Raw genomic sequence first — 15,822 nt, 5'->3', positions numbered from 1 at the left:
ACAAACTCTATTGAGGCCTAAAACATTGTCACTTGATTACTCTCTAGGATATTTCAGACTTACTGAAGCATTTAGTTATCTGCTTCTTATCCTGACATATAAGGTTTTTTACTGATTCACAGCAATTGTTCTGAAAAAGACAGCAGGGGTGATATGGAGAAACCAAAATGACAGTGATGAAAACCCATACTCATTCCTGGGGACAGCCACAAAGATACACACCTGATGTATGCTTGAATACAACGGACTGCTGTATCAAAAATAATTTCCATGGGTCTTTTTAAAACAGATGCTGATCTGTGACCCCTTGGTCACTAGATCATAAAAAAAATCTCAACAGAGTCTGATCAAAACCAGCACTGAAACAGTTTTCTTTTAGCTGAACATTATTCATTATATTTTAGAAAATGTTACTGAAAAGGTTTTTGAAGAGATGTTATAATGTTTTTCTCTTGTATCATTTGAAGAAAATCAAAGTAGGGGTAACAGATGCTGCTGATCAATGAATAATATAAATTTAAAAGGGAGGGTAACCTGTAATATTTTCAGTCCCTTATAAAGAAACATAATGAACTGGTAATTACAGAAAAAAATGGGGTTTCAGTGAACTCTTTGAGGATAAGAGCTACAACTTATTTAAGAGGATAAGAACTGTACCCCATGGCATTTGGAAAATGTCCAACCTATACAATTTTTCAACTGAAACAATTTATACATTTATGACATTAATGTATCACATTTATATTATTTTTAAATTGTGTTGTCTACTAATTAAAAAGAAAACAGTCACTGAACACTAAAGGGAAAAATGGAAAAAAACTAGAAAATGTGCTTTAAAAAAATCAGGGACAGGATTAGGCCTGGCTGGGGTGGTTCAACTGGCCGAGCATCGTCCCACACACCGAAGGACTGTGGGCTCAGCTCCCAGTGAGGCACGTACCCAGGGTGCAGGCTTGATCCCCACTCGGGGAGTGTACAAGAGGCAATTGATCAATGTTTCCCTTCTCCCTCTCTCTCTAAAATCAGCAAAAATGTCCCCTCAGGTGATGATTAAAAAGAAAAAAAAGAAAAACAGGATTAGGAGTCCTGGCTGCGTAGCTCAGTTGGTTACAGGGTCATCCCCGATACCCAAGGTTGTAGGTTTAATCCCCGATCAGGGCACATACATGGAGCCACCAATGAATGTATAAATAAGTGGAACAACAAATGGATGTTTCTCTCTCTCTCTCAAAATCAATAAATTTTAAAAAAAAAAGGATTAGGACAGAAAGTAGTAGTCAGGAAAAGAATACAAATATGAAACAAAGATGTATTTTTGTTATTATTCTAGAGTTCTGAATAAAGCCACATAAATATAACCAAAACATGGCTTGAGCAGAAATAGGCCTGCAAATAAAATGTGTGCTTCTTAGTAATCAGTCTCAGTGAGGAAGCACTTCTCACGCTCTATTTCTCTGTCTTATTTCATGGGTTTCCTGGGTTTCCACTTTTGAGTACTCCGCGCTAAGGCAACTGAAAAGCTATGTGATTAAATATTTCTTTCACCAAATTTGACCATTTTCTCCTAAAGGCAAGTATTTTAAGGCACTCCACAAAGCATTATGCCAGTCAAGAATATGTTTTGAAGAACGAAGTATTTTAAAAATTGGTAAGGTGACATATCTTTCTTCTTCAGCCCTCCCTGGTGAGTATGACGATCAAACTAAAAATTACTTTAAAAGATATTAGTTATATCTATGGTAGTTCTTGACTACATATATAAAGATATATTTCCTCTAGTTGATTCTTTTAGTTATTTGTTTAAAATCCTGTAAAGTCTATTAAAAATTCTCACAATACTTTTCACTTCTAATAACATGAAAATCATTATGAAAATATTCAAACCCTTAAACGTTTGTATTTAATAAATGAGATTAATTTTTTCAAGAAGCTTTATACTTTTTCAACTGCAAGAACTCCAGCATATACTAGAGCTTTGTTCTAAGTACAAGATTTTTGCCAAAAGCAAAAGTACTCAATATATTATTTTAATAATGAAAACCTCAAGTATTAGAAACTAAACTCTGTGTGGAAAATAAATCACTTAGGTGAAGGGGTAACAAACATTCAATTGAAGGATAATGCAGCCCTGAGGGGAAATATGCATATGAATGAAGTTTATGAAATTGGTTCAATGCCTCTGCAAAGAAAAAATAATTAGTTTATTTTAAAGTTGCCGATAAAATGTTTTCAATATTGCAGTATGAATTATTTATAGAAAAAAGCACATCTACTGGGGGGAGAGTTGGGAGGAGGTAGAGGGAGGTACAGAGGGGATAAATGGTGATGAATGGAGACTTGACTTGGGGTGCTAAACACACAATACAGAGTGTATAGAAGATGTCTTCTAGAATTGTGCACCTGAAACCTGTATAATTTTAACCAGTGTCACTCCAATAAATTCAATAAAAATGGAGAGAAAAAGAAAAATGCATATGTAACTTTAAAGCTACCATTTTACTGAAGATCTTGAGTACAGTGAGAACAACTAGAAATAAGAATATATTGTTTTGTGTATGTACTATTTTGGAGATTCCTTTTTATTTACATGCTTTTCAAAAAAGTTAAGATTTATTATGAATCTGAGTCAAAAATTCATTCAACTCTTCCATTTCAAATTTAAGAAATTAAATTGAGAGTGGGATATTAATTTTCAAATTTTACACAGGTTGCTCTTTAAAGTTGACAAATGTATTACTTTGAAATCATGAGTGCTAGTGAAAAGACTGAGGGATCATGTTTAAGTTTAAATAGTTTTTTAAATATAATGTTTTTGAAGTTGATGCACAATCTTATCAGGAAAAATATTTGGATTTGGGGTTTTACTATAATGATATATTATGTGCTACAAAAAAACATTTAAATGGATTCACGAGCTGCCTATGTTTCGAATATTCCTTTTGACCAGTTTTCTGATTAGTACTTAATGAAGCATAGACTCTAGGGGGAGCCACATAGTGCTTGGATCCTGTACATAGACCTGTAGTTTGATGAACTTTTCTTGAGAGAATTATGATACAAATACCCTGATCCCATTCCTCTCAAAAAATATGGAAAATGAGTGTTATTCATCTCCAGTTTCAGGCAAAGAACTATAATGAAAAATAAAGGAGGATCACTATATTTTAAAAAGTCTCCTTTGTATAATCACAATTTTAAAGCAAAAAGGTTGTCCAAGGGTATGTGTATACTTTACTGTGTCTTGGCTGAGCAGCAGAAGCATTGGGGCACCAATAACTGAGTGACGGCCTCTTTCTTTGCTCAGTGCTCAATGACATGGTAAGTCATAATCGGACTGGCCTCCAAGTTAAAACTTGGGGCTCTCCTAAAATAGCTTCATTTGGTTGTACAAGATACATAAATGTAATGATGATAAATAACTTTAAAAGAATATTACCTAAATGTGACTACCTTCAATTTCTAAAATTAATATCACGATTATCAATTTATGAACACTAGAGGGCAGTAAAACACTAGAAGGTATATTTATATTACATAACTAAGTAGCAAAGGCAAGCCAGTACATTTTTTAAAAAAATCAAAATCATAAAAATTTAATGAATTTATTCCTTTTTAGGTTGCTAAAGTACAAAGCATCCTTTGGCGTGTCATTTTAGGTATAACTTACTTTGCAAAGTCCAAGTAAGAAATGTGTCCATGATAAAATCCTGGTTTCATCTCTTTCCAGGAAGTAATATTCTTCACAAAGCGCACCTAAAACAGGAGAATACACTCATTACTTCAGTATAATTTAAAGAAAATAAAATTTAATGATAGCAAAATACTTTCCATGTAGGCATTTAAAACCAATCATACCAGTTTGACAATTACAGAGCTTAAAACACAGGTTTCTAACTAAGGAAAGTATAGTATGATCTGTAACTGCTACTTTATCGTAAAGAGAGCTATCGGCACAGTCAGAAAAGAGTGAAAGAGGACCCTAAAAACAAAATTGCACAATGCAATCGTTCACAGTGCTGTACAGAGCATACATTCACACGGGGTGAGGGAGGGTGGGTACCAACACACGCGATGAGGCAGACACACTATAGTATAGGAAGTTTCTATGCAAATCTGTTTTCTTCTCAGAGACCTGTTATTCCTAAAAATTCATTTTTATTAACTCAACAAATAAAAAAAATTAACTGCTAAACCAAAATGATTAAAGAAAACAAGAGGATTATCAGAAGACTACAGAGTTAAGAGCAGATATCAAGTTTGTTGATAAAAAATAAGAGATGTAATACAGTAAAATAAAATGTTTTAAAAATCTAAATATCACTCTTTTAATTTACTGGAGTTAAAAGTATACAAAAATTAGTTAATATGAAAAATTATTTAAGTGCAAATATATTTTTAAAATTTTATCAACTATTTAATATAGAACCTGATAACCTTAAGTATCACCAGCTACAAAAGTAGTGATACACAATTTCTCAGAAAAATGATACATATTTTTGATAAGCAAATCTCTACTTGATGAACAGCAAGTGATTGAGAATCTCTTCTTGAGGCTAGGTACAGTGTGGGGGTAAAGCAGAAGGTAGAGATGAGGTGAGGGATGGGGGCCCAGCACCCTATACTGAATTGAAAGCATCTGCAAACTGGGACTTCAGTTCCAAAAGCACAAGATTGTCAACAAGATACTTTTGATAATTTATCAGTCTTTCATTTACATATTAGAATAAAGTTAGTTATATGGAGATATTCTGGTATACATTTTAGCAGATTAGTCAATAAGTTAATAGCAATGAATGATGAAGGCTGCCTCCTGGTTAAGGGCTACTGGAAGGGCAGAGTAGGGAAACAGTGCAAAAGGGGCCATATGTCAGAGAATGGGAACTAGGAAAATATGGAATGTTCTGAAAGTAAATTTCATTTTTAGAGGAAGCATTAATAATTCATATTCTACAGAAATCATGGAGTTTTAGAAGGAAAATGAAATGAACCCTATTTATTCTCTTCCTCACACGCACACTCACATTCCCTTAAAATAAATCTGAAAATTGAAAGTAAATAAAATTATGTTGCATTAGAAAATATTTTAGCAGATGCTTTCCATTTCTCCCCACCAAAACAAAGAGCCAAATAAATGTGCAATTTTAGGTTCTCATGTTCTTTCCTATTTGTTCTTTGAGTAAGGCAACAGACAGAATGAAAATAAAGAGAAAATGAAAAAGAAACAGAAAATAAAAAATTAGATAATCCAGAAAGTGAATCCTTAAGAAATTTTATATGTTGAGTATCAAGAGTCCTTACAGTTGCCACTTAATGGTAAATTATTTCAGATAAGCCTTTGGTTCTGTACAAATAAGTTCCAGTATTCCACTCAAAGTGAGGGGGAAGTAGAAGGCAAAAAGGACAGGAATGGGAGGTGGTGATTCAAAGGGTGCTTAACACACATCTAGCAACTCAGCTCTGTTTACCAGAAGCAGATCTTTAATATGAATGTGATGGTGTAAGAGGGAAATGAGAGAAAGCGCTAGATTGAAGTCTGAGAAAACAGTGTTATACAAACCAAATGTTAGAGAAGATCATAATGGTACAAACTTAAAAGTACACTGCTGTGAAAGACTCAGGCAGAAATAAGAGTTAGGTATAAGCTTCAAGTATTTTTTCTTCTACTCTTCCTCAGAAAGGTCAAGATAAAACTAAACCCTCCTAAGAACACACTTTATTCAACATGTGTCCTTCGATGGGGGATAAAGAGCCCAGGAAGCTGGATAATAGCTGGACTGCTTCAAGGCTTCTTAAGACTTCAATGTGCCAATGACGCCTGTTAAAAAGGAGATTCTGATTCAGCAGGACTGGAGGGGGACCCCAGCTTCTGCACTTTTTAGAAGTCTCCACATAACTGCCAGGTTCATGAGCCACACTGAGGAGCAAAGCTTCAGCATATGCAGGTCCAGGAGCTAACTCTTGGTCTTGATAATGTGAAGCTTGTTTCTGTAACGCTTACAAAGGTGCCTGACGTCTACGGAAGCTCTTTAGTAAGGATATTCTCTCATATTCATTGCTTTTATGATATGGAAAAATGTATACTGAAATAGAGAAAAATTTTAAAGATTATAAGCTACCCCAGTATATAAAAGAGTAGGGAGGAAAGGAGCAGAATGAACCCTGACTACTCAGTCTCCTCCTTCCCCACACAGTGATACTTGACGTACATTAGAACCAAAGTACTCCAAGAAACAGTTTGAAAACTAATGAAATAAGAAAAAGGTTGTGTCTCTAGTTGGATTCAGGGACGCTAAATAAAGGGAGAGAGCAGAACAAGGCATGAATCTTCCATTGCTATCATCTCAAACTCTCTTGTTTACAGAATCGATATTTCAGAGGTGGAAGGATCTAGGATATCCTGTACTCTTTATTTTATACATAAAGAAACTGAAGCCCAAGATCCATGAACCTTAGGTTTTGGTCCAAGCATCCCTCTACACCAGGGATGTGGAACATCAGGCCCACAGGCAGTATATGGCCCTCGAAATCATCTGGTCCGGCCCTGCCAAGGCAACTGCAGGTGGGACTTGAAATTCGATAAATTCAATTAGATGTTTGACCAAATATAGCAGGCTAATTTTTAAGTTCATAATTTTGTATGGCTTGTGAATGATGTTATAAATATCCAAATGGCCCTTTACAGAAAAAAGGTTGCCCACTCCTGCTCTACACCACTAGCTAATTTCCTTGACTTTACTGTCCAATTTACAGAAGACTTAAAAAAAAAAAAAATTAGAAGAAATTTGAAACAAGAGCAGCCATCTTTCACACCACGATTCTGATTTAAAAACTTGAACATTGAGGATTTCAGGTTTTATCCACTAAGGAAACCTCTCAAATCCAATCATTAAAACTCCTTGACCTCCAGGATCTCAAAGTTCTGTTGATATCTCTCTCAATTGCTTATTTTCCTCAGTACATTCATTATAATCTCGCCTTCCACACCACCCTGTTCACTACTCTCATACTGGACAACCGTTTGCCAACAATGACCACTGATTTATTCCTGCCCTTTTTTATTGTCTTGGGTAAACTCAGGAGTTGCTGAAGACTGCCAGTCCAAACAGAGACATAGTCTAAATATCGATGTAGGACTTTGAATTTCATTTCCTAACTTCATTCTGAGGTGAATTCAGGTGGATTATTGTTACTTTTAAATTCTCTCCTCATTGCTGAAATCGCCAAAAGACTCAGAATCTTTCTCTACTCTGCAATTAATAGAATACTGAAGGCTACACACTTGATGCATATGTATTTTTTTCCATCTCATCAACATTCAACTAAGGCAATATGTTCAAGTCTCATTAATAAAACTGTGGCTGACTTACAATTTGCAATAAATCAAAAAATGCTGAGCTGAGATTTACCTTCCCTTTATAGGAAAGAAAAAAGTGCTAAGCAAACAAATGATGTCAATAAGGTTAAAGTGGCTCTTCAGACCGATCCGGAGAACAGTCTGAGCCTTCCCAAGGGTCAATCGCATACCACTGAAAGTCTATACATCCCAATCTCTTCTTTCAAAGTGATTTCCAAACACAAAACCAAGTAAATAACCCTCTCTGAAGAACAGTATTTTTAATTTTTCTTTTCAAAGTATTAATTTAGCCACTTCTCCTTTTAGCATGTTTAATATTTATCCTTTTTTTTCTCTGGAATTTCCCGTCTCTCCTCTCTTCACCTTCATTTTTTCCCCTTTAATCAGTCCAGCTGCAGTCCCTGCCCCATCACTTTCTGCCTTCTCACCTCTCCTACACCACCTGCTTGTCTTTCAGTATTTCTTCTGTTTTTCTCTACAGTGGAGCACTCTGCCCAAGACCTTGAGATAAAGCTCTGGAGTACAGAGGAGTAAGAGGAAATGCAGAATAGGTGAGCAAGCATCTACTTGGTTTTTGATGGATTCTTATTGACTATACTTGGCACTGATAAAAGTCAAGTGATAGGCAAAAAGGAGCAAAACTAAGAGTATCAAATGAAGTTGAGGAAACTGAAGACACTGAAAACTCTGACTTGGGGAGAAAAAATAGTCACCGTAGTGACGTTATTCAAAGAGAATTTCCATACTCTGAAATAGGTTGTCAAGAAGGATGTTTCAGCACAGTAGTTATAGTAGATGAAAAGAGATGTTTTTATGTCTAGCCTGGAGCAGATCCTAAACTGTGATTTTTGTCAGGTTTTATAACTGAAGCAGAGTCAGCCTAGCAAGTAATCAGAGAAGACCTTCAGGGGAAACACAAGCAATGTGGGGAGCAGTGCTGTGATTTATTTGCTGGTTGAATCAGGCCTGGACCAGTGCTGCAGGAAAAGCTAAGAAGGCACCATCTCACTAACAGTGTATCCAGACCTATTCTTAATAAAATTAATCTCAACATTATGATTATCTATGATCACAAAAGAACTTGTTTTCACTATCTAAAAGTAAGAATGGAATCTGAACATTCTGGCCAAATTCCAACTTTGTAATTACTACCTATTAAATGAATACTACCATTAACTTGGGTAATTACTATATACTTAAAATAAAGATTCATTGTACAGCATGGGTAGTTTTATGAGACTAAACTAGAGGAGTTTTCTACACAAAGAGGAAAACTGAGTACTTGTTAGATAAAAATATAAGAAAGGTCAACAGAATACAGTATCTTCACTAAAGTTCTTAACTGTGTCATTCAACCCTTTTTTTTGTGGGAAGGCAGTGGTGGTGATGGGTGGGTGGGGGTCCTGAAGTAAGGGTAGATTACATTTTTACCATCAATCAGAGTGGCTCACTCTGCTAGTAAGTATCATCATGGTATTATGTTCAGCAGCTTAAGAACTACTTTCAGAATCAAAGTTGGTTCATTTGTTCATTTAACAAAAAAGTTATCTAATGTCTACTATGTTTCAGGCACTATTCTTAAGCACAGGAGACAAAGTGCTGAACAAGACAGACAAGTTCCTGCCCTTAAAGACCTTACATCATAACAGAGGAAAAGACAGACAATACACAAATCAGTAATAGGAAAGGTACAGAAAGAATCAAGACAGTAACTTGGAAGAGGAATTTTATTTATATTTATATATATATATATATATATATATATATATATATATATATATATATAAAATGTAGTATAGATATAGATAGATAGATAGATAGATAGATGATAGATAGATAGATAGATAGATAGATAGATAGATAGATAGATAGATAGATAGATAGATAGAAAACGTAGTATAGATATATGTATGATGACAAAGTGAGGTTTTTCTAAGAGGATGCCATTTGTGCTGAAACCTTAAAAGGATAACATGAAGAAAATCGTGGGAAGTCAGAAGTGCATTCTAAGAAGAAACAGTAAGAGCAGAGGCCTTTAAATGGAAAAGGTCCATTTGGTGCATTCAATGAACCAAAAAGCCAGTGGCGGTAAATAAGAGGTCAGAGCCTAGGACAAGGACTTGACTAAAAGGAACTTGTTGGTCTAGGTAAGGAATTTGGATTTTGTTGGGGAGGTAGAGATATGAATTTAAATATAAGTACTTCACCATCCTGAGGAGGTTATAATACACATGTTCCCATAACCCCACTGAGAATCATGTTTTAGATCTTCACTATTCCAACTGTGGTTCAAGGCCCAGAAGCATCTGTTTTCACATCAAGTGGAAGTTGTTGGGGAAGGCCATCAAGAAGACCTGACTGCTGGTTTGACCCACAAGCTGGATGGGGCAACTGGAAGCTCCCACTCCCTCCCCTGTATTTCAAACCTGTGCTCCGCTGCCCAAGGACACAGGCTTGAGATGGAAATTTGGTAATCAGTCTATCTGGACTGTACATGACTAAATCCAGTGAAGGCCTCCTGTCTCTCCCTGCCCTCCATGTAAGGAGGCCAGTTTCAGATTACCTTCTAAGGAGGTTTCAACCCAACAGAAGCTTTTTAGAAATTCAGAGTATCAGGCTGCAAATTAGTCCTTCTGAATCAGAATCTGCGTTTTAACTAGTGATGAGATGCACATTATAGGTTGAGAAGCACTCATCTGAAGTGTTGTGCTGAAAAAGCAGTATGTACAACTAATATTAAACCATGGGATCCAATGCAAATGACCAGAAGTTGGCTTAACAGTGAACTAAAAAAGAATAAAAAATTACTATGCTGTCCTACACAGAATGCAAATTCTACATATTTTCAATGTCTTAACAGAAAGGGGTAAAATACAACCACAGATCTAAATATATGAGAGCAGAAAAGAATTAGGAAATATCATAAAAGACAGTGCCACTTCCTATCTGACACAGTTACTTTAAAGACACAATGCACTCTAATGTAGAGGTATTTTCATAGCAGAATAAACTTCATTTTCCAATTAGAGCAGCTGATTGAGTACCTGTCTCCTGGGAATTCCTGTTAATTGACTGAATGAAGTCCATCTCACAACCATACCCCTCATGACTAAATCTGCCTGATTCCTATTACTCAGCATTCTCACACCTTATGTTCTCAAATGTTTATCTCTTAATCTCTTTTTTTTAACTTTCTCTCTTATTTTATCTCAACTTCTTAATTTTTAAAAATTCCTTATCTACAGAAAAGTTAAAAGAATCTATATATATCTAGATATACAGATATAATCTAGATATACACACACACAATTTTTCCTGAACCATTTGAAAGCAAGTAGCAGTCACCTTTGCTCAAGGATCCAATCACAGATCACACATTATTTTGGTTTGTATGTCCCTTTAGTCTCCTTGAGTCTGGAGAATACTATCCAACCCCTGACCCTGACTTTTTTGTTGTTGTTGTTGTTAATCCTTACCCCAGGATATTTTTTCCATTGATTTTTAGAGAGTGGAAGGGAGGGAGGGAGAGACAGAAGCATCAATGTGAGAAAGATACATTGACTAGTTGCCTCCTGCACATGCCCCAACCAGGGCTGGGCCCTGAACCTGCAACCAAGGTACATGCCCGTGACCAAGAATCGAATCCATGACCCTTCAATCCTCAGGCCAATGCTCTAACCACTTAGCCACACCAGGCAGGGCGACCCTGACTTTTTTGGTTGTCATGACACTGACACTTTAAAACTAGAGTTCAGAACAGATGTCCTAGGGAATGTCCTACAACACAGATCTGCCTGTTTCCTCAAGAAAAGGTCCACGTTAAAGATTTGGGTGAGAAATATTTTTGGTTAAACATTTTGGTGACAACACCATATATTGATGTTTTCTTTGAACAGTCCTCATAGCTCCTGTGTCTTTGTTTTACATTCTCAAGTAAATTATAAATAAGCTCCCTGAAAGATGTAGTCTTGCTTTTTATCTCTTTGGTATTTCCCCAAAGCCTTAGAACAATCTCTGTATATATTAAATACTCAATAAATGAAAACTTAAAAGCATAGTTAACAACTGTTTTTAAAATACCAGAATATTGCCCAGCTGGCATGGCTCAGCGGTTAAGCATTGACCTATGATCCAGGAGATCTCGGTTTGATTCCAGGTTAAGGCACAAGTCCGGGTTTCAGGCTTGATACCCAGCAGGGGGGGTGTAGGAGGCAGCCAATCAATGACTCTCTCATCATTGATGTATCTATCTCTCTTTCCCTCTCTCTTGTCCTCTCTCTCTGAAATCAATAAAAATATATTTAAATATATATATTAAAAAAAAATAGCAGAATATGTGTAACTATTACACAATGAATAGTTTTATACTCGACTAAAAATATTTGGGCTTTGCCTCTAAAATTTTTGAGAGAAATAATTACACATGTAAAGCAGTTTAGCATAATACCTAGTAGTATGCCCAAAATACATCCAGGAAAGAGCTAAGGCTAAATGAGGATATTAAGCAGACTGAACTGCTGAGGTTGGAAGGTGAAAGGATAAAGAGAGTGGTCACCTATTATATCCCAAAACATTTTTATGAGTAAACTGGGTTTTAAATGAAAGATTGAGACAATGGCAGATATAATAAAAATCTAATCTTTTAAGTCTTACTTCAGTCAGATATTGATTAGAAACTATTTCTCAGAGAAGAAAGAAGAGCAAAATCGGTCATTCAATTCCTATCTAAATAATAAAGCAGTTGCCCGGCCAGGCGTGGCTCAACGGTTGAGCGTCGAGCTAGGATCCAGGCGATCGGGGTTCAATTCCCGGTCAGGGCACATGCCCGGATTGTGGGATTGATCAATGACTCTCTCATCATTGATGTTTCTATCTCTCTCTCTCCCTCTCCTTTCCTCTCTCTGAAATCAATAAAGATATATTTAAAAATAAATAAATAAATAAATAATAATAAAGCAGTTGAGGACACTACACAAGAACAAAAATACGGCATTAAAATCAACCCTATGTTATGCAAAATAGGGTTCAGGGAATATTAAAAAAAATATTTCCAAGGCATGTAGTATAATTTAGAAGTTAACATTTAAATAAATTTTACTAGATTGAATGTGAAAAAAAATGCTATCTAATATGTCATGCACAGGGGAGGGAAGCAGTAACTATAACTTGTTTGGACAACTGCTTCTATATAGAGCAAGAGACCAGTAAGTGATTTAGATATGGTGTATTAGGGAACATCTGGTGTATAAGCCACTCCTGATTGAGAGCAGGTTCTCACCTACCAGCTGCCATTTTGAAGTATGTCAGCTAATGACTATTTCTCTACACTCCCCACACAAATATATTTTAAGTGTTGTTCATTATGTAATCGAATTGCTTTTAAGATAGCGTTTATGCTTCTCTTCTGCTGGGAATTTTTTCTATCTATTGAAAGAAAAGCAGAAGTCTTATCTCATCCAAATGCAACTGGGAAAATGTACCACTACATGATGTCAATAAATGTCATATGTGGCAAGCTTCTGTAGATTTATATTTGCTGAAAAAATGGTCAATGTCACTGTCAGACATCATGTAGCTGCCAGGGGATTCTGTAATACTGGACACAAAACAACTCTAAAAATTGAACAAGCAAGCTGTATATTTTTAAAAAATACTACTAAAGAAAGCTAAAATTATATGGGCATTAAGAAGTGTTCCTCTTAAGCCAAGATATATTCTGAAAAGCAATCATGCAAATAGATTTAAAATGTACACACACTGTATAAAAACTGATTATTGAGGATACTTCCCTTTAGATATACAATATTACATAATGAATAGCTTTTACGACCCACTTAGCTAAATAAGTTGATGTTCCTTCTCATTTATAGATGAGTTATTTGGTTTGGCTGACAGATGTAGATTTTTGGTTCTATGAAAAAGAGTAATTGAGGATGCTGTAGAGAGCCAAGAATTACATGGGCAGATGATATGCCATATACCATTGGCCTTTACAAACAGCTCTCTAGCAAGAAAGCGAACTTTATGTGTATCAATGTTATTCTCTTGCTTCAGAGTAAAGGTTATAGATATGCTAAATAACAGGATAACAGAGTCAATTCTGCAACTACTAAAACGAGTTCAGCTGTTTTCAAGTAGATGCATTCTAATTATATGAGTATCACAAATACCTTTCTAATAAGGCTATCTCAATATGGTGTTTAATCCTAGACAGTATTTCAAATATTATCTTTTCTTCTCATGAGGCCAAATACCCATTCTCTTCCATACTTGTAGAAAGAACTGTATGTGCTTATAATTATAGTTAGAACTCTAGGTGTGGAGAAAATGTGTGCTACTACTGATAAAGAGGTGAATGTATTTCATTTCAGGAGATAATTTCCTCTACTTTTAAAACTATTCCATAAAATTATCCACCTGTTCATCTAAAGTTTCTTGACAACTTAAAAGGCAAGATTATGTTAAAATATAAGCTACAATCCCTGTTTTCCAGAAGTTTATAGCTAACGTTTACATAAATTACTAGTAAAGATAGGATGAAATTCGCAAAATTGAGCCATACAGAATACAGGTATTCATCAAACAAAGATTTTTCTATCATAAGTTGAGAAAATATAATGGTTTTTATTACATAGTATCTTGCTAATAATATTATATATTTTTAAAAGTATACCATACTGAAGAGCATCAATTTTCTCTTAAAAAACTCAAGCTATTAATTCATTTATTTCACATATATTTGAATACATATTATATGCAAGGAAATGTACCAACTACTGTGAAGAATGTAAAATTTCAAAAGAATGTGGTTGATCCCTTCCCCTAACAGACTGACAGTTCATTGGGATAAGCACACATATCCCTAAAAATGCTGTGTCCCCTTGAGATACAAAATTTGAGTGAGGACCCGTCAGAAAACACGCATTCCTTAGGAGGTGTGTACCTGATCTTGTAGTGACATCACTGGGTTATTTTTGGTAGTGTTAATGTGGAGAACGTGGTATCTATTCTTTGCGCACAGGTCATAGGCGATATTGGTAAAAGAGGTGCTTGCTGTTTTGGGAACTCTGTTGTAAATGACCACCATGTCCTCTTCCTCATCTAAAGTTGCGTCTTGCCGAGGGCCATCCATTGTATGGCGCTGCTCAATTTCTCGGACTTCATGTCTTGCAATAGCCCTTTCTGCAAAGAAAAACAGACATGAACTCAGTTTTCAAAGAAACTATATGGAAGTTATAAAACACTGAAAATAATGTCCGACACCACCCAGCCGGCGTGGCTCAGTGGTTGAGCATCGACCTAGGATCCAGGAGCTCACGGTTCGATTCTTGGTCAGGGCACATGCCTGGGTAGCGGGCTCGATCCCCAGTGGGGGCGTGCAGGAGGCAGCCGATCAATGATGACTCATCACCAATGTTTCTATCTCCCTCCCTCTCCCTTCCTCTCTCTGAAATCAATAAAGATATATTAAAAAAAAAAAAAATTAGGTAAGAGGAGCTGAAGTAATGTTATGAGGACCAAACTTCAGAACTACCTTTGAAGGATAATACATATGCAGAACAAAAGAATACCACAGACCAGAGAGCTCTTCAGTGTAGTTCAAAAGTCACTTGACGGTCTAATAGAATTTTCACAGCCTGAACTAATTCTCAAATACTCAAAGACAGATTATATGGAATACTAAATTTCATAGTAAAAAATGCACTTAGAAAATACATCACTTAAAATGTAAGATTTTGAAATTTATTACTTAGGATTTAGTTATTCCCTGGTTTATCAAAATGTATCAGGGCAATGATGATAAGTGCTGGTGTTGTTTTTAGGTAACAAAAGTAGAAACAGCCCCATCACAAAACCTGTTTCTTTTTGGTATTGCAATATACATAAATCCTGGCTAATTTATTCTTTAAATCCTATGGTTCCTCTAATTCAAATTCCTGTGTACCACGCAGTTTGAAAAGCAGTTACACTTTACTTTCTACTATTCCCAATTTAATACACATTTCAGCTTCAAATATTTTTTAGAGTAAGAGAACAAGAAAGAGGGAAGGAAGAAATGAAGGGGGGGGGGAAATCTAACAGGATTGCAAATTTCTTTCCACAGAAATAGTGCTCACCTATAGTATATACCTACTATCACCAGATCTTTGTGAATTAAACACTCTTCCGTTCTCTCACTATCCCAATCCTGCCTGGGGAACTCATCAACCTTCACATTGAATTTAATCATCACTTGCACGGAAAACATTATCTGCTCTCCTTAACTAGGTCGAATTATACATGCGCATGTATGTATGCACAGTGTAACTCACACTACATTTCTTGTACTTACTGTAATTGCAACTTTACATTATATGTATTGTTATTTGTGTCTGCCTACTATGTCTATGATTTAACAAGTGACATGAAAAAGCAATGTGCTATAATTACAGTAACAAGTTCAGGCTTCAAATATTGTCGAACCACAA

General features: G+C 35.6%; 1 protein-coding gene across 2 annotated transcripts in view; it reads right to left on the bottom strand.

The window, feature by feature from the left end:
• The window catches only part of HS2ST1 (heparan sulfate 2-O-sulfotransferase 1), a 150,098-nt gene that overhangs the window by 20,624 nt on the left and 113,652 nt on the right, over positions 1 to 15,822 (bottom strand). For both annotated transcript variants that reach the window (XM_016220640.2, XM_016220641.2), the window contains exons 2-3: positions 14,298 to 14,536; positions 3,668 to 3,753 (exon numbers count right to left, since the gene is read on the bottom strand). In XM_016220640.2, coding sequence (XP_016076126.1) covers positions 3,668 to 3,753; positions 14,298 to 14,536 — 325 coding nt within the window. The remainder of the gene's footprint in view (positions 1 to 3,667; positions 3,754 to 14,297; positions 14,537 to 15,822) is intronic.

Source organism: Miniopterus natalensis, chromosome 9, assembly GCF_054644295.1.
Source record: "Miniopterus natalensis isolate mMinNat1 chromosome 9, mMinNat1.hap1, whole genome shotgun sequence".
Lineage (NCBI taxonomy): Eukaryota > Metazoa > Chordata > Mammalia > Chiroptera > Miniopteridae > Miniopterus > Miniopterus natalensis.
The sequence above is the reverse complement of the archived record's forward strand: the minus strand, read 5'-3'. Positions and strand labels throughout refer to the sequence as shown.